This window comes from Marmota marmota, unplaced genomic scaffold (genome assembly GCF_001458135.2).
Source record: "Marmota marmota marmota unplaced genomic scaffold, marMar, whole genome shotgun sequence".
Lineage (NCBI taxonomy): Eukaryota > Metazoa > Chordata > Mammalia > Rodentia > Sciuridae > Marmota > Marmota marmota.
Window position 1 is genome coordinate 47,102,375 of NW_025999968.1, and position 20,069 is coordinate 47,122,443.

Consider the following 20,069-nt stretch of genomic DNA (forward strand, 5'->3'; position numbering starts at 1 on the left):
AAGGGGAAGGGGGACATGAAGAGAGTAAAGATGGAGTTTGAACCTGGTCCACTGTCAAGCTCCCCCCAGGCTGCTACTGAGGATTAGAGGCGAGCATTACAACAAGGCCAGGCTCATAGAAAGAGCTAGAGACCTGTTAATTGTTACCACTCTCTGCGCACTATTTTCACACATGCCAAAATACAGGTGTTTATTCCAGAACTAACAAATCACAAACAGTATGAAACAATTTGCTGCCATATTTCTAGTGTAAAGTTCTTTCCATGAGCTCCCCAACTCAAACCTGAACTAAGTATGACACCGTAAAGCAGTACCTTCCCTGTGTTAAATTTTAAAAGGCAAACCTGAATTGATGTATGCTCTAAGAGCACTTTTAAATGTTTAGAAGTACAGAACATCTTTCACAAAACCCTCTTGATTAAAACATACATTCATCTCCAAGAATCGAGTGGATTTAGAATGGAAGAACATCCCCATTGGTTTTTATAAATGATTCATCAAAGGTCAACCACCGATGAAAAATTACATACGCACAACGAGTGGGATGCACAATTAGGGGGATGTTTGTAATCGCTCATGGACCTTCTCAGAAGCCCCAGTAGGTTCCCTATCTACAGCCTTTGGATTTAATAATACTCCAGCTTGAATACTGTAAGGGGGAAAATTTTTTTTCCTGTACCCTTTTAGCTTTAGTACCAGAGGCCTTGCAAATTCAAATGTCAAAAGACAGAATAATAAGGAAAAGACATAATTTTCATTTGATGCTAATATTTTTACAGGCAGGAATGGAAGCTTCACAGGAAATAAAAGAAAACCCTAAGGAGTTTATATACCATTTTAACAAAGAGCAACACGTTGTGGAGATGCAACAAGATAGGAAAGGAGTTTGGACTTCTAAGGGCAGTAAATGGTGGGAATGTGAATATGTGGGGGAAACCAATGGACAATCAGAGTTATTTCAGCAAGTTTTGTTATTGCAGATGAATCTCAGCACTATCTCCAAATGATGAGTCTTCTCTTCCTGGTTCAGGAGACAGGAGGGAGGACAACTTCCCAAAAGGAAATTAATACCAATTGTGGTAGAAAGCTTCTCTAGTGTGGGCTACTTCTCAGTGGCCTTCAGCTCAAAATAATCCTCATGCCAAGGTGGCAAAGTTGGGGGTAGCATATTCTGATGCCCTTTACACTGTAATTTACTTGGCCTCTGTCTTCAGCCCTTACTTACCTACATTTTCTTTGTAGCACTGATCACTGAGTGGCAGGGAATACACTGATTGGTGTACATGTGGCTTTGCCATTTACACCAACAGAGTAGAAGCTCTCTGAGCTCCAGAGTTGTCCTTCTCCATGGCAGAATCTCAGCGCTTAATCTAGAGTTGGTCTCAACAACTGTGTTGAATAAATGAATGACTTTCCATGCTACATCACTGTATTTTTTACAATTCCTTCAGTTTTCATGGCACAGAAATCTGCTTTTATTGACTGCTATTTTTCAAACACTCACTTTTACTCACTATATATTTATAGCACTATATTTTATTTATTTATTTGTACTGGAGATCAAATCCAAGGGCATGGAACCACTGAGTAATATCCCCAATCCTTTTTACATTTTATTTTGAGACAGGGTCTTGCTGAGTTGCTTAGGGCCTCACTAAGTTGTTGAGGCTATCTTTGAACTCTTGATGCTCCTGCCTCAGCCTCCCAAACTGGTGGGATTACAGGCATGCACCACCATGCCTGGCTCTATATTTATTTTCAAAAGTAAACAAGGGGGTGGAGGTATAGCTCGGTGGTAGTGTATACTTAGCATGCATGATGATCCGGAGGCAAAAAAGAAAAAGTAAACAATAAACGATAGCATTATTGCTATCAAAATCTATAATACAAAGTATAATGATACAAAACTGGCTTACAGACTATGCAAACAGGAGTCAATTATCAAAAATTAAGTTGGCTGGCCAAATAGGCTCCACTCTCCTACACAGGGACCCATGGAAGTCCTATTCCATCACTTTCTTGCCCACTATTAAAGACAAATACAGTTCTCCTTTGTGGCTAAAGATTCTTCTTACCTTTGGAAACTTCATCCAATCAATGTTCTGACTTATTTTTTAACCTGATAAAACCAGGAGAGACTTTCTCAGTGTGAAATGGGAAGGAGGATGCTATTTGCGTGTGTAATCACCTAACCCAATTAATGCTCCCACTGAATGGCTCCAGTAAGCTGAAACCACAATTCCACTAATGTCTACATTCAAGCCCCAGCTATGTTTGCCTGTCAAGTCTAACAACTTCCTATAGTCAAACTTCTTCCTACACAAGCCATCATGGGACCATTAAATAAGAGGATTGATCATTGTTAATTACTAGGTCAGGTTTTCCTTATTTATTTGTAAATCTTTATGGTGTCTGTTCACTTCATTTTCCTTAAGTATTTATATTATAGATGAAGGGCCACCAGGTGAACACTACTGGAGAACAGCAACTTAGATCACTCAATAAATAATCAAAATATTACCAAGTATTCTGCATATAAATTCCTTCCCTATATTACAACTTCCAGCCTAACTTTGAGCTGAAAATGTCAATTTTCACAATTACATAACTCAGGTTTATATATACATTAAGCATTCCACCTACAAAAAATTTATAATAGCATCAGATTTAAAGAAAAGAATACATCGGATATAAAATGTAATCTACAGGATAATCTCAAAAATGCTTTGAAATATGACACAATATATTGACATTGTGGGTGGTAGGATTATGCATGTTTTTGCAAAGTTTTTCTAAGTTTCCTACAATGAATTTGTAATGCTCTCACAATTCAAAATCTGGTTTACACATAATTTTAAATAATGATTCCATCAAACATGTTAAAGGTGGAAACCTATTGATTATATTTTCTATGAAAAAATATTGAAGACACTGATTTTAAAATGGCAGCTTTTAATAAAGTTTAAAGATTTCAAATACCTGCCAAAGGAAACACAGATATCCCTGTATTTTTAACTCATTCCTGTGAGCTGAGAAACCTCTTCATATTGCACATACATCAGCCACTGGCAAAATTCAATTACTTGCATCAGAGGGGAGAAAAAACAGTGTATGCTTAATTTAAAGGCCAATATTTTTTGTAAGTAAAGCTGGACCACAGATGAGAAGTTCTAAGGTTCAAATAGAAAATCTGTTGACACTAAATCTAAAATCTTTAAACCTACATCACATGAATAAACTTAAACTCTCTTCAAAGCATTCTCACGCAATCTACAACATCCACGCAAGAAAAAAACAGCAACTTCCAGTTCTGAAAGTTGACCCATCATTCATGTTTTCATGAAAACAAATACTTCACAAGGATGAATACACAAGAGGAACACGCCAATCCCCTCTTCTCCACCCTGCCATACCATGCGGGTAAGTTTCCCACATTTGCTTACATACTTTACATGCCAGGAGTGCATTGGGCTTAAGTTGTCAAAAATTATCATTCTTGAAGTATCACTGGGTAACAACTTGGTACACACATGAGCAACCTTCTGAAACAAGGAAAAAAAAAGAAAAAAAGAAACAAGGCTTAACCCTACTATTTCCAGAAACCCAGAACCAAACTTCAATTCATTATCATATGTATAGATCTAGGTATACAAATATGCTGTTTATGGTAATGACATGTCTATCTACCTCCTTTTAATGAGCATAAGAAACTGATCATTGGCACAGCAGCATCTCATATTACTTCACAAAGAGGTTCTAGATATGTCTGCCCACAGGTTCCTGGAGTGGACCAGATGTCTTAAGGCTCTTGACTCAATATTTAACTAACAGCAACAACTCAAAATTCATATACAATTCAAGTGCACACGGAAATATAGAACACAAAAAGAAAGAAAGAAAGAAGGTGATAAAGAGATTGGAAGTCAGATGACAGGAACTGGGCTTACGATCCTTGATACCTGAGTGATTTTAAGCAACTTAACATCTCCAAATTCTACTTTCTTTATCTGTAAAATGAGGGAGCTTAAAATAAGGTTTTATGGATCTACCTGCTCCAAAACTATGATTCTCTTATTACACAACCTAGGATAAAATGGCAAACCTTCCAATATGGTACCACTAGCCACACATGGCTATCAAGTCCTAGATATTGTGAAGCCAATCTGAATTAAAATATTCTCTACTTGGGTGTGCTGCCACAGGTCTGGATCATAAGTTCAATGTCAGCATGGGAAAGTTAGCCAGACCCTGTCTCAAAATTAAAAATACAACAGGCTGGGAATGTGGCTCAGTGGTTAAGTGTGCCTGGATTCAAGTTCTACTACAAAAAAAAAAAAGAAAAAAAAAACACAAAAAACCTCTATGTGCAAAGTTTTGAAGACATATGGAAAAAAATTGTGATATGCTTCATGAATAGTTATCCTATTGATCACATTTTGAAATAATAGCTTGGAATGACAAGTTAACATTAATTTCATTTTTTTTTCATTTCTCTTCTTCCTTTTTAATTTTATTTATTCATTCATTCATTCATTTATTTATTTATGGTGGTGGTGGTGGTGGTGGTGATGGAATCCAGGGCTAAGTCTCCACATACTCAACATTACTATAATGCCCCCTACCTCTGAGCTATACCCTCAGCCCCTCTTTACTTTGAGTGGCTACTTGAACATTTAAAATTAGATCTAATAGTCCCTTTTTACTTTTGCTGGACAGTGCTGCCTTAGAATCAGGCCTGAGCATAAGTGAGATGAAATGACCCAGGGGAACATTTGAATGGAGTACTGCCATTCTTTGGCTCTTCCCATTAGAACTTGGTACTTCCCATTTCCATCCTATATGTATTAATGACTGTTTGAAAGTCATGCTTCTGTTTTCTCATTGTGTACACCAACAAGAAATCGATAGCAAATAACACTGGGTTTACAAATAATCATGTGATGTTGATTATTTACTCTAGGGCTGCATCTTAATGACCAACAGCATGTCTGAGGATAATGCTAACTGGTTATACCTTTACACAGGTTCTTAGACCTTGTTTTCCATTTCCTTTGAATTGGAACTATATTTAGAGTAATAATTTAGTTTACTTCATAAAGATGATTACAATCTACCTTTTTTCTTTTCATTTTTTGAAATTCACATTTGAATCTAATAAGAAAAACCTATGAACTTGTATGGTTGAACTACATTTTTATTTCATTGATCTCTAACCAGGAAATTCTCAACTCATCTTTGTAGTCTCTATCAATTTACTTCATGTGTTTAAATGATCAGCGAAGCACAGAAAACTTCTAGAGAGCTTATTTACCTAGAAATGCAACAGACTATGAAACAAAGTCAATAAGGTATTTACAAGATTCAGTTGAGTCAGGGTTGGTGCTATAGCTCAATGGTAGAGCACACGTCCACCATGCAAGAGATCCTGGATTCAATCCTCAGCACAGCAATAAATAAATAAATAAATAGATAGAGTCAGGTGAGTCGAGAGTTGAATACTCAAACATTCTTCTCAGTACTTACTATTGGGCTACCAAATCTTTCAATTTTGTGATCTTAAACAATGGCATATATTGTCTACAACATAAGCTACTTATTTTTTAAAGTCAGACAAAGCAAGCATAATCCAGACCAATGAAGACCAGCCACTTCAAACTGGGCTTGGACCATAGTTAGTTATGATGGTTCAGATATTTTTAGATGTATGAAATCATAACAGAATTCAGAATAAAGTGTATGTTCTTTTGGAGAATGTTTTAAAAATAATGTTTCTCAAATTATATAAACTAATAACTATTAGAAAATTATGTGGGAATTAAAGAATCAATTTTTTACTTTCAAATTCTAATGTAATTAAATTTTCAAAGTTAATCAACATGATATAAGTAATCAATGCACTCTTTATGAGAGACATTTCAAAACACTGATAATTAAAAAATATAATTTCAAAATATTTATCAGTGTAATATGAGAAAGATATATGTTCAAACATTATGGCTAGCTGGGTGCAATGGCACATGCCTGTAATCCCTGGAGGAGGATCACAAGTTCAAAGCCAGCCTCAACAAAAGCGAGGTGCTAAACAACTCAGTGAGACCCTGTTTTTAAATAAAATACAAAATAGTGCTGGGGATGTGGCTCACTGGTCCAGTGCCCCTGAGTTCAAACCCTGGTATCCAAAAAAAGGGCTACTTTTTTCAGATCTTCACCAAACAATTATTCCAGACTTGCACAAATTGTTTTTGTAAAGGCAATGTCTAGAAGTAGGGTAACAATACATTTGATATATAAACTTTTTTTTTTTTTTTTGGCCAGGCATAGTGTCACACCGATAATCTCAGCTACTTAGGAGGCTGGGGCAGGAGTAAGCATATTCAAGGCCAGCCTCAGCAACTCAGCAAGTCTCAAAATAAAATAAAAAGGGTTGGAGATTTAGCTCATCGGCGATAGAACATTCCTAGGTTCAATCCATAGTACTGCAAAATAAATAAAGAGGCGGGGTGGAGGGAGAAGGGAGAGAGAGGGGAAGAAAACAAAAAAGAGAGAGAGAGAGAGAGAGAGAGAGAGAGAGAAAAGAAAGAAAAATTTTAAAGCCAAGATTCACAATAAGGGGGATGACACTAGAGAAGAATAGTTACCTTAGATTAGGTAGAGGGAAGTGAAGGGAGGGGATGGAGGGATGTGGGGATAGGAAGGACAGTAGAAAGAAACAGACATTATTACTGTATGTATATATGTGACTGCATGACCAATGTGATATACAACATGTACACTCAGAAAAATTAGAAATTATATCCCCTCTATGTATATCAAAGTGCATAAATGCATTATACTGTCATGTATAACTAATTAAACAATTTAAAAAATAAAATTAAAAGTCAAGATTTAAAATGGTTGCACTTATACTACCCTTCGGACTACTGTTAAAGGGAGTGAAGTGTTAAAAAAAAAAATTGGAAAATATAACCAAGAGAAGCTTTCGAGGAACCATGAAAGTTTAGACATTTCCTTAAAAGACAGAACCATGTATAACATGTCAAACTACTAAGACATATTTTAAATAAATCTTTAGGTGCAGATGAAATAAATATCTAACATACAACTTCCAAACACTCCCTCCAAATATTATATCAAGCCTGCTTATAATTATTATTTTTTTAAAACAAATCTTCATTTCATCACATACTTTCTGGTCTACATCTTCATTTGGTCACCTAAAATATTCTAAATAAATAAGAAAATGTAAGTGGTTAAAATGAATTTTAAGATGGCTGCCTCACTTGTACTGATGTAAACATATGAAGGCTCACTCTCCTCTTTTCCATGCGCCTTTCTCTTCTGTTTCAACAGGACAGGTGAGCATTAACAGGTATGAACGAACACAAGAGGGTCACCGTGACAGGCAGGTCTTGCTCAAGAGGATTCAATATCATGCTCCTTCCTAAAAATCTTAAAGCCTGTTTTATCTGCTGCTCCTTTCAAGAACAAGTCAACAGCAACATCTCTAGGTCAAATGAGAGATGGCTTGCTATCAGGGAGAGGAACCTGATACCCCCATTACTCTCCAATCACTGACATTATCCCTTTTTGCCATTGCTCTAGTTGGGAAGATGTCCCAGGAACACCAGTCTGAACACATCCTGGGTTTGATCAGCCAAAGCAGAGAGACTTGGCAATGGATGTTCCTGCCATAAAACCAAAGACACTCCCCACCTCCTTCCTCACTCAACAAACACAGGTTTTCTGTGTGGTTAGCTGGCAGGCAGGGAGAGTGGGCAAACTCCACAGACCTCCTCTACGTGTTCATGGAGAATCTCTGCTTTGGTTCAGAATGTTTCGTAGTCTTCTCACTTTCCTCTACATCCTTTTACAGCACCGTATCTCCTCTAGATCCAGAATGCCAGCTGCCACCCATTATTTTGCCTCTCCTTTATCCTTTAGAAGACAACCAGGAACATGTTCTTGTGGCAATGCCTGCTAACAGAGCACATTCACCAGCCTTCCCATGCAGGTAGGTGTCAGCCTCTGACCAAGAAGATGAAGCAGATATTAACCAGGACTTCCTCAAAAGCTCCAAAACCTAAGTGAACTACAGTTATCAATGGCTGCCCTGTTTGGGGAACCCAAATGGGATTTAAAAGTACCCCACTGCTCAGAAAATGAAGTTCAGACTCGTCAAGGACATCCCAAACCCTTAATCTCCTGTTGTCTTTCTCACCCACGTACTAATGGCTTCCTTCTTCCAAAGCTCTACCCCTCACTGTTCTGTCTGGGAAGCCCTACCATGCCCAGTTAACCTTCACTCAAACTTGAAACCAAGGCCAAATGCTGCCTGCCTTCTCTGTGAAGACATTATAGGTCCTTCCACTCTAGCCTTGGCCCATGATACCTAATTATTTCTTCACTTCTTCCTTCTCTAATTAGGGTGTTGAATTCCTCATGGCAAGAACCGTGCTACCTCTCTGCAAACAGCCCCATCTAGATTCTAGTGCTTCTGTCATAATTCAAACATAAAAATCACCCAAAACATGTCCAAAAAAGGAATGTTCTTTAAACGCAAGAAGGATAGAGTACGAAATTAGAAATAATTTTTAAAAAATTATAACTCCAAATCAATGTAACATTACAGACATCAATCACAAATGTCCTGTAAAAATGTGAAGTCGGATAGAACAGGTGAAAGCATACTTCAAATATCCAATTAAACATCCTGCATTAAGGAGGATGTTTAATGCTAGCAGAAGAACCATGGGCTTGAGTTTGAACTTGATATGTTCTACTTGGTAAAATACGCCAAGGAGCAATGAGGACAACATGTTGGATTTCTTAAAAAACATAAACAATTTAACATGTGATAATAAACTCTTAGAATATTGTTCCCAAAGTCCATTCTTGTCCAGGAAAAAGACTTACACTGATTTTTCCCCCTCATCTCTTCATGAGTTATTTATGACATCAATAAACACGACTAGAAAACCAGACACACAAGAAGTACTCCCAACAAACTTAACACTACCTATCTTGTGTCCCTAAAACACGACCCCCAAAATTCACAAGCAGACCAAAGTAACCTGAGTCTGGTTCACAAAAGTGAAGTAAAATATTCAACTGGCAGATACAAAGAAAGGGCAAGGTAAGTCGCCTCCCACATTGGTTGCTTATTTAAGTAAACCCTCTCTGCAGCCACATCCTTCATTACCTTTGTTCTGCACAACTTTGATGGCCATGCTGATAAATGACTCTGTCATAAGGACATCTCTGTCCAGCTGCCTTCCCTCTCCTCTGTAGCAGCCACACAGTCACATGGCCACCCTATCATCAGCTGGAAATCTTCCAGCTACCCTCGGGGATTCCCTCCTCTCATACTTACTGAACTAGCAAGCAGTGTCCAAAATGGAAATGTTGTCACAAATAGACGCTTTTTTTTTTCTCTTTAATTGTAGGTGGACACAATACCTTTATTTTATTTTTATGTGGTGCTGAGGATGGAACCCAGTGCCTCATGCATGCTAGGTGAGCACTCTACCACTGAGCCACAACCCCAGTCCACAAATATACTCTTAAAATACAGCCCTTCATAATTCTTCAACTAGCAGCAATAAGTAAATTGTCTTCATGTTCAAACGCCCTATGGGTTAGCCAAGAACCTCCCCCACCAAAAACAACTAAAGGATCTTAAAATTTGGTTTACTTTTACTGGATTTAATTTTTCTGAATTCTTTAGTGTAAAAAGATTTAATACTTGACACAAAACATTAAATACAAGCATGAGAAAATGTGAGCAAAATACAAGGCCAATCATAACCTCAATTAGTCTTTTAATGCCTGTCAAATAAATGGCACATAGTGGCATTAGCTTCAAACCCTTGAACTTGAAAAGTACTATTTCTTTTTTTTCCCCACGTTTTTATATTAGTGCATTACAGTTGTACATAATGATGGAATTTGTTGTTACATATTCATACATGCGCATAATATAATATAATTTGACCAATATCACTGCCCTGTACTGCCCCCCTCCCTCCCTGCTTCCCACACCTTGGTCCCTTTCCTCTACTGACCTCCCTTTGATTTTTATGAGATCCACACCCACCACTCAAAAAGTACTATTTCTTGTAGAAAATACAAATAACATAATTCAATACTTTTTTAAAGTTCCAATTGTGATTCTCTTCATAGTAAAATAAAAAGAAAACATTAGCTGTCAGATGATAAAAGGCACCAAACTGAAATTTTCATTTTGATGGCCACTCAGTTTAATTCCAATACACATTTTCTTTCTAAACTTCACTACCTTAATCCAGCAAAATCATTTCAATGTGCCCTCATCTGAAAGTGTCCCAACAAATTAATAAAATATATGAGGCACTGAATTCCTGAAATGAAGAGTTGCAAATGAAAGAACACTATTAAGTTACTGACAGCATTCATGAAAAAGGTCTACAAAACCAAATTTTATTTAAAAGGCTTTAATTTTCCATGTTTGTTCAGAATCTTTTAAACATAAGTGAAATTTCCTCAACTCTCCAGAATCAAAACATGTAATTCTTTATCACAGTATAAAATTCTACGATACTCACTGAATATACTTACAAGCATTCAGTAAATACTAGGTTTAAGGAACTGTCCTGTTAAAACAAATTATGGAAAACAGTGTGGTCACATCCACTTCACTTAAATCCCCCACCACTTTTGTTTTGAATATTTAACCACTCCAAAGTAGATCCCCAGTCCCCAATTCTCTTACAACACAGCAAATACACAGTTCAGAGCTTTAAGTTTACCTTTGGGGAGTGAGCCAATTAAAGACCCTTTTCAAGAATATTATATAAAATAGCATACACTTCCACATAGTGTTCCCCCACACCTCTTGCCCACCTTAACTTTTTCCAAGTCACCTGGTCTTCCTGTTTATTCTGTTTAACTCACTATTCCCTTGGGGGAAAGGACCTCAAAAATATGTGTGAAACAGAAGACCTAATTTTCCTTTACTGGGTGTATCTATAAGAATCTAGGTAACAGAAATTTGATTTTAATTTTAAATATGATTAATTAAATTTAATATATACCTATGAGCAAAACATTCACAAAATTGATCTACATATTTGCACACTTACCGGGGCGTTCTTAAGACTCTGCACCTCAAACTAATATATTGTGATGACAAAATTATATTTGTTCTAAATAAACTATAATAGGTAACTAGCAGCATCGGGAGGAGGAATACATGCTATGAAATATGACTTTTCATATGATGGGTTTAAGTGTTAGTCTGAAAACACTAAGATTTCAAAACCTTTGTATCACTTTCAAAGTAAAGACTTTTTCTTTCCTTATTTTTTTTATACCTTTATTTTATTTATTTATTTATATGTGGTGCTGAGAATCAAACCCAGCACCTCCCACGTGCTAGGCGAGCGCTCTACTACTGCTGAGCCACAACCCCAGACCCATAAAGACTTTTTCTTAATGATTAAAATAAACAATATGGCTAAGAACGAGTGCTTATCTACCCTTATCATGTCTGCCTACCAATTCAATTGCAAATAAAATAACTGAGCAGTGACATTTTTAAAAACAATGTAATTATGCCTTTGAAAGTCCATCCAATAATAGGAACAGATTTAAAAAGTGCTTTTCTTGGACTAATCAAGCCTTAATGGGTAATGCCATTTTCTTTATTTTCTATTAAAAATGAAACTTATGCTACCTCATTAATTTTATTGAAAAATACCAATCAAGTATGTGCAGACAAAGAAAAACTCAATAAATGAGTTTCTGGTAACTGGGGGCAAGGGGGCAGGTTTTAAACACGAAAATTTATCTCAAGGGTAAGATTAAATGGCTTGTTTTTCTTCCTGTAAAATGTCTTCATGGGGTCAAAAATATATTACAGTCATTAAGGCTTTAGCAACAAGGAGAAACAACTCATTTCTTTGCTTAATATAAATGACTTTTTTTTTATACAACAGATCTCTTATTCTCATAAGTGTCCTTTAAGGATGAAAAGTAATTTATTCATCTCTATCATTTAGGACACCTTATATTTTTCTATGAAGAGAGTCTGTGGCTTTCTATGGAAGGTGACTGACAGCACAGGACAAATTAGACTCTTGATTTAACCATCAAAAAACAAAATAAGTAACAATTTTTCTTGTCAAAAGAAAAGTTTTCATCTGAAAAAAAATCTTCTAAACTTGAGAATAATATGTAAATGAGGGAATTCCAACAGTGTTTGGAGATCCCTAATAAGACCTTAAGAAATCATCACTTTATTGATCAGGATCCACTCACCCACAAACTGTCTCATTCTCCTCTCCCCTCTCCTACAGTGTTTATGTTGTCTATTTTTTTTCCTTGCTCACCAATGCTACACATGATTCTAGGTCCACCTCCTGCATGCCTACTACATTTATTTATTCTGAGCAGAATACTACAAATGTAGCTTAAAAAAAAAAAAAAACAAGTGGATTCCTTGGGACTTTGCTTCTTGATCCTTCAATGTGTTAATCATCACTGAAGTGCAGTATCTGCAGTTTAATGCACTGAGAGCTTTGAACTATCCTTAGCCTAATTTTGAAATCGGGATTGAAAGTCTTTTCTTTCATGACCAAAATATGCTGATTTTTTAAAATATATACTTTAGATGTGATAGCCATATATCACTGGTTATATACATTAACTTTATTTTGAAATTGATTTCTTAACAGAAATAAAACCTTCTCAAGAAATACGTGATTCAGTTTCCTCATCCCCGGTGAAGAGCAACTTCTGAGTTTCCATTCTAGGACCAAAATTCTTTTGCTGACATTTGAAATGGTCCACTTCTGCTCAGATTGGCAAAGTCTTGTTTACTAATTTTTCCAGAAAAGATTTTGCAAGAAACTAAGCCAAGCCTGTTCACAGCTCCAGTGCATATAGCTGGTGACCAACTAATAGTTAATAACTGACCAGTGTATAAACTGCTCGATATTAGACACTGTATGACTGCCAATGTGTGCACATTAAAAATAGGTCGTTCCAGGCTGGGGATATAGTTCAGTTGGTAGAGTGCTTGCCTCTCTTGCACAAGGCGCTGGGGTCAATAGCCAGCACCACAAAAAAAAAAAAAAAATAGGTCTTTTCCATTTGTGTTAAAACCTGCTTATACTTTTTCCACATTTCCATACTGCTTAAACTTCTCAATTAGCATGAGCATGATTTATTCAAACATTTTTCAAGCAGACAACTGCAATAGAAAATTATATATTTATTAAAAGAAATTTTATAATGTGTTGTAAAATTTTATCTGAGATATGCTTTTATATTTAAATTAAATCCATTCATTCTTATGAAGAACAAACCACCTGCTTCCTATAACAGTCTTAATTGGTTGATAATTGAATTAATAAGTGAAATAGTTTTTTTTAACTTTCAAAAACTATGTGTGAGACTTAAATGTATCAATTTTACATCACCATCACCATCACCATCATATAAATAGTAAGATTTACATAGCACTTATAATGGGCCATCAGGCTACATATATATTAATATATGTTCTAAGCATTTTACATATATGGCAATTTAATCCTCAACAACCTAAATAATGCTATGCAGTTTACAAAGGCACAGAAACTTTGACTACAGCCAACAGCTCCAAAGGGTCAGAACCAGTTCCTCAAACAGTGTGTGCTATAGTTTAGATCTTACATATGTCCCACGACCTATGTACTCAGGGCTTATTCCCTAATGTGGCCCTATTGGGAGGTAGTGGAACCTGGGACCTGGTAGAAGGTTTAAGATCACTGGAGATGTTTCCTTGAAGGGAATTGTGGAACTCAACATCTCCTCCTCTTTCCTTTTTGCTTCTGGGCTTCCTTGAGGTATGCACCTTACCTATCACACACTTTCCACCATGATGAGCTACCCAGCCCCTGGCCCAAAAGTAACCAGGCCGGCCAACCATGAACTACTGAAACCTCCAAAACCGTAAGCCGAAGTAAACCTTCCCTTTAAGCTGATTATCTGAGGTATTTTGTTACAGTAATGGAAAGTTAACAGTGAGCAATAATGCTGCCTTCTCTACACATCTGAGAAACACTCAATGACTCAGTGTTACTGGCCTAAGATCAAGCCTGGAATAAAAGTCAACATTATAAATGTAGAAATAATTCCAAGTCTTTCCATAGAGATGGGTTTTTAAAAAAATCTCTCTCATCTTCCCCATTTCAACTACTAACTTCGTTCATAAAATACTATAATTCTAACCATGTTCAAGCTAAATTTGAATTGTATGCCTCTTCAAAACGCAGGCACACAAAACAAATCTAAATAAAATGCCCTCTTTGCTCCATTCTATAGCTCAGATTTAACACATGTGAGGTTGAGTCCTCTGCACTGCTCTTTGAAGAGTCACCTAGCTAACATGTTAAGCCTCACTTTTTCAAAATCTGTTAACTGAGAAATGTGTCTAGGATTTTTTTTTTAATAAATTACCTTATTCTTAGTTTTATCCAGTCTTTGGTGGATTTTTATTCCTAAAGAATCCTGATTAATAGATATATGAATCAGGATTAATCTGAAGAGAAAAAAAAATCACCATTTTTTTCCAAAGAAAAATACTACTGCCCTCGCAGAAATGGTTATTTCTTCAACTGTGCACATTGAACTGAAGACAATGAAACTTGCCCCCTTCTCTAAGGTTTTCATGTGCAAACTCTGAGTGAGGGTTTGGGTACTGTGCTTTTCTTTGTATAATGGAATGGAACAGAGTGGGAAGGAAAGGGGAAAAGAGAACAACTCAGACTTTTTATTGCCCATCATCCCATCCATTCAGGGAGTACTCATTCCTTCCCCGTAGTTTTGCCAGTCTGCCACCTTCTCCTCTCCCAGTGTCTCATGAGGGTGTGTCTGTATACTGTGATACAGGCTGTGAGACTCACAGGGTGACAGCATTTCAAGGGTTTGCAGAAGCCGGTATTTAACATCCATCTGGGTTCCACGTATTTGTATTCAAGATCCCATTATGAAAAGGAAAGGATTTCATGGTCAAATTAAACAGAAAGGTCAACTCACCAGCAAAAGACCTAAACACTGTGCAACTGTTAGTGCTTGGAGCTGAGGCCACTGCGGGCCATGACCTCACAAGTGTAGGTAGTGTGCCAGGTGAAGGGCGAGTTCTTCCCTGACACTACATGAGTTTCCAGCCCCATGAATGGAGTTTACTAGTAATCCTTGTTATAAGAAGAATGTTAATGTGTGACAGCTTGAAAAGAAATAAAAACACTTAACAATGGCCTGTGTTTTCTTTTGCCTTTCTCCATATTCCTTGCTCTACTGAGCCTTCCTGGCAGTACTTGGTCTTTCTGGTTTCAGAACAACTTGATGAGACCTTCTTCAAGATCCAAAAAGTAGCTTGCAAGTAGTTCATGTTGGTGAATTTGTAGCTGGTCTTAAAACTCTGGTTGCACATAAGAATTACTAAGAATTACCTAAAGAGGTTTTTTTTTTTTTTTTCTTTTTCTCCAAATGCCAATGTCAAAGCATTGCTCCAAAGGATCTTATTTAGCTGCATTGGGTGGAGTCCTGACAAGAGTTTTGTTTTTGTTTTGTTTTTATCTTAATCCCCATGATTCCAATGTGCAATCAAGGTTGAGAACCTGTGATTAATAAAATAATGTTCCTTGTTAGAAGCATTTGGAAAAACAAAAGCAAAAAAAAAAAAAAAAATTCTACCCATCCCTTCATTACTATCCAGAGAATTGCTTTTTCATCATGTACTGCCTTGGTCAATGCACTACTGAAGATACCCACACCATAGGTTTCTCGATCCTGCTTTCAGTCCCTTATCTCGTTATTCCCAATTCCCTGCTCCTCTCCAGAGCATACCCTGCAACTGTCACATTTCATGTGCCTACTTATAGAGTCTGTTGTTTATCTGTCTTACCCGAAGACTGGAAGCTATGTGAAGGAGAAGATGGTTGGGAGCACTGCAATATCATCAATGCTTAGAGACTGGGTTTGGCCCCAGAAGTCAATCAGTAAAAATTTCCCTAATGATTAGATGAAGAGACTAATCAAGTCCAATCCTGCACTGTGCTCACCCCTAAAGAAGGAACAGAGAATAGAAGATAAAGGCCCTGCCTACACATTCCAGCCTGTTTGTGTGTGTGTGTGTGTGTGAGAGAGAGAAAGAGAGTGAGAGTGAGAGAGAGAGAGACACTAGAGAGAGAGAGAGGGAGAGAGAGACACTATCTGTCTCTCTTCTGGCAAAGGCAAAAAGAGGCAGGTAAACAAATACCGTACCTGTACAGACTTAGCCTCCACGCCCCAGACTTGGGATACAAACCTGGGCAGAAAGTTACTACCAGGAAATACTACAGGATTATCTCATCCATTGTTCCTTTACTCCTTAAATATAGGTTTTTACCCTGTAGCACTTTCACTCTATACACAGCTAAATCTGTATTCTTTCTAGAACTTAACATGTAAGTTCTTTCATAATCATGAGCATGTTTTATTTACCCCACAAACTTCAGGGTGGTGGGGAAGGGCAGTGAGTAATGAGAATTATGCAAGGAAATTAAACCTTACATTCTTGAAGCTTGGCACTTGCAGATCATTTGTATAGGTTTATCTTTGCTTACATGATTGATATACCAAGGTAGAGACTTTAAAAGAAACACATTAATCAAAGATGCTTTGTAAGTCTCAAGGCAATAAAATTTGCAGAAATAATGTACTTTCTACTGAATTTTATTGAACTTCTTTCATTCACTTTTTCAGGCAAATAATAGCTATGCTTATTTCTACAGCAACTGACAACCTACATCATCATATAAATAACTGTACAAAAAACTTCCTGGTATGCCATAAACAATAACTTAAAATAGTGATCCTGTAGCAAGAAGGAGATTGATTAACCATAAAATAACCTCTCCATTATCCTTGAAACCAAAATTCAATTGAGCACATTTCTTTGCCTTTTTTTTAAGCAGTCATTATTAGTCATTCCTAACTTTCATTATTAGTCATTCCTAACTTAACCTTGTAGTCTTACATGTTCCTTTTCATTTCCTCAATCCCGACCAGGAACAACTGCTCCATCTAGTAACTTCTCTGCAGTACTAATAGTCAGGGTCCTTTGCTGCTTAGGGTGACAGGAGAGTAGCTTTTGCAGCCTGCCAGTTATCATGGCTTCCCATTGATTAGCAAGAAAGGGTGACTCCTTGTAGATAACCATCTCAGCTTCACTATTCTGTGTGCAGGATTCTACCTTTAGGGCAGTTCTCATCAGTAGCAGTAAGTTTCTAGCATCTGTGAATCAGCACTATACCAACACAAGACAATTGTGTTTAGATGAAACCTTTAATGCAGGAAAGCAAAACCTAACAGGGAAAAAAAATTAATGAATGGATGATTAAGTAAATAAATAAATAAATATTTTGCATGTCAAGGATTGTTAAACTCATGCCTCTAATCAATACACCAGACAAAAGCATCAACCCGCGGAATAACAACCCTTCCCTGCAAGCTGGGGCCCCATTATCATTGCTGTCATTTGTTTCTTTTTTAGAGCCACCTGCAGACCTATTTTCAATAGTCAACTCATAATTACATTGGTTCAGTGACACAGAGCTTCACAAATCCCCTTCAAACCTCATTAGAGTGAATTACCTACCCTTCTACCAGCACTTTGCAAAATGTACTAAAGTCAATTTCATCTCCACCCTTTAAAGGTGATAATAACCAGAGAAATATCTCCAGAAAGATGGCATAAAAAGCAAATAGAAAGTAAATCCAAATCATATCTGCCTACATGTTACCTCTTTTTATACAGAAAAAAAAAATGCTTAAGAAAGTTAAATATTTAAGTTTTGGCAAAAGCTCTCAAAACAAAGGTTATGGTGTTTTTAATTGCTTTTTCTGTTTTTTAATTTGTAGTGAGACAATTCAGGAAAATTAAAATCATCACACAAACAAAATATTAAGTCATCAATCAGCATTTCCTAATTAAATGCGTCTTTTAAGAACATGGAAAACCAAATTCTTAGACTCCTAAACCAGCCTGTCTTAACTAGCCCTCCGGTGATTCCTGAGCCACTTGTGGATGAAAATCAGAAGGGAAAAAAGTTCAATGACCTTGTAAATTAGGGACTAAAAAACTGTAATGGTGTGACAATCTGTACAGTCTCCGTGGAATTACAGAAAAACACTTGCCCGGAAATTGCTTTTTTGGAAAATTACTATGAGGTGGGGGAGAGAAGGGGACAAAAATGGGGAGGGGTGGTTGCAAATGGTAAGATACTTAACAGGAACCTCATCAATGTGAAATACAATCTCCTCTGCCCCAACTGTCAAGCAAACAACTTCCAAGCATCTTCAGATAAAAAGAAAAATAGTCTTTTTGCTCAGGCGTTAGCTGAATGTTCCAGAGTTGGGTGAATGGGGAAGACTTGTTATACACCTAGTGGTGGGTGGATTTCACCAGGCTGCAGCCTCCACACAGCTTTTCTTTGCTGCACTGCAGAGGCGCCATCTTCTCCGTCTTAATCTTCACTCTGTTCAACCCTTTTATCTGCACCCTAAAAAAAGGAGCCTGCGGACTCTCCCCACCATCCTGCGCCCTCAGGGGGTCTAAACCAGAATCCCCAGAGCTGCCAGGGAGGAGGCCGCGCCTTAATCAGACAAACGTCCCCTTTGATGCCCAGGAGGGGTGAGATCCTGCTTCCCACCACCCGCCACTGCCCTTTCCAGTCGCGCACCCCACTCTCCGGTATTTCTCCCCAAGGACTTTAGAGCCCAGCACGGAATGAAAGCACAGTGGTGATCCAAGGATGTGAAGAAGAGCGACCCCGAGGCTCCGCCGGGAGGCCCCGGCAGCGCCCCAGCCCCCTCTGGGGCAGACGCGCGGCGCTGGGAAGGGAGCCTTGGTGGCGCACAGACTACCGCGGCTCAGCCACCGCGCCCCGGACGGCGAGGGCGGGGTGCCACCGCTTTTGTTCCAGGGGACTTTCTCCCTGGCTGGGCGAAGCTTGAGGGTGCGAATAAACGCCCGGGACGTCCGGGCTTAAGGAAGGTGCAGTGGCCGCTGGTCTCCGACCCCTCCCATCTCTCCCAACTTACACAAAAGGGAGACGCGGAAATGTACAAAGTTTGCCTGCGGAAGGCGGTGCGCGACCCTGGCGCCAGCGCCAGCTAGGGTTGTTCGCAGGCTGCCACCGCCAGCGACCGCGAACAGGAACAGGGATGGAGGCGAGCAAGAGGGGTGGAGGTAGGAAGAGAAGGTGAAACGCGTGGCATAATCAAAAAGAAGCCAGGAGACCCCCAGCTTCCAGAGGGGTTCCGACTCCTCCACCCGGGGGCCCGAGAGAAAGGGAAGGGCAGAGACTGAAAAAGACTCCGAGACTGGATCCGGGGACTCTGCGTTTTCGGTTTTCCACACGTGCTCCCTTCCCCTTCTCCCCCATCTGGATGTCTCTCGCCTCCCTGGACCTTGATCTCGAGACAGGGCTGAGTCAGGGTCTGGGATCAGTGACTCCCCCTCCCCTTATTGCCCAGAGCTGGCGGGGACTAGGGGAGCCCCGCGCCTCGCCCGCTCCGTCTTCGCTGACCAGGGCGCGCGTCCCCGGGGCAGGGCTGGGCCGGAGGCGGGGATGCGCAGGGGGCCCGAGAGCGGGGGTGGCGGGGAGAAGGGTACTCTTAGCAGCTCCTTGCTTCTCAGAATTAAAGACTTGGGGGGCATGCATCCCCACCATGCTCTCCTCCCCCCTTCCAGGGCACAGTACCCACCTCCAGCGCGCGAGCCGTCCAAGCGGCCAGCAGAAGCAGAGCCAAGCTGGGCAGCATCGCGACCCTGCGCTGGGCACCGAGTGCGCTGCTGTGCGAATGGGATCCGCCGCGCCCTTGCTCTGCTCGAGTCTGCTCCACCGTCTCTGATGGCCCGGCGATCGCACTGGTCCGGGTGCTCTCGTCTACCGCTGCCGAGGAAACTGACGGAGCCGGAGCGCGGCGGCAGGGCTCGGAGCCCGGAGAGTCAGCTGATCCGGGCCCACCCCGTTCGGCACCCGAGAGAGACCCCTAGCCGG

At 39.0% G+C, this 20,069-nt stretch overlaps 1 protein-coding gene and 1 non-coding gene across 8 annotated transcripts in view; one reads left to right on the forward strand and one right to left on the reverse strand.

Moving 5' to 3' along the window:
- The window catches only part of LOC107136416 (amyloid beta precursor protein), a 239,009-nt gene extending 218,994 nt beyond the window's left edge, over positions 1-20,015 (reverse strand). For all 7 annotated transcript variants that reach the window (XM_048803538.1, XM_048803537.1, XM_048803536.1 and 4 more), the window contains exon 1: positions 19,774-20,015. In XM_048803538.1, coding sequence (XP_048659495.1) covers positions 19,774-19,830 — 57 coding nt within the window. In that variant the 5' untranslated portion in view covers positions 19,831-20,015. The remainder of the gene's footprint in view (positions 1-19,773) is intronic.
- On the forward strand, positions 15,077-15,227 carry LOC125617047. Its single transcript, XR_007347900.1, has one exon. It is a non-coding gene; the product is annotated as a small nucleolar RNA SNORA62/SNORA6 family (small nucleolar RNA).
- Positions 20,016-20,069: the final 54 nt, after the last annotated feature.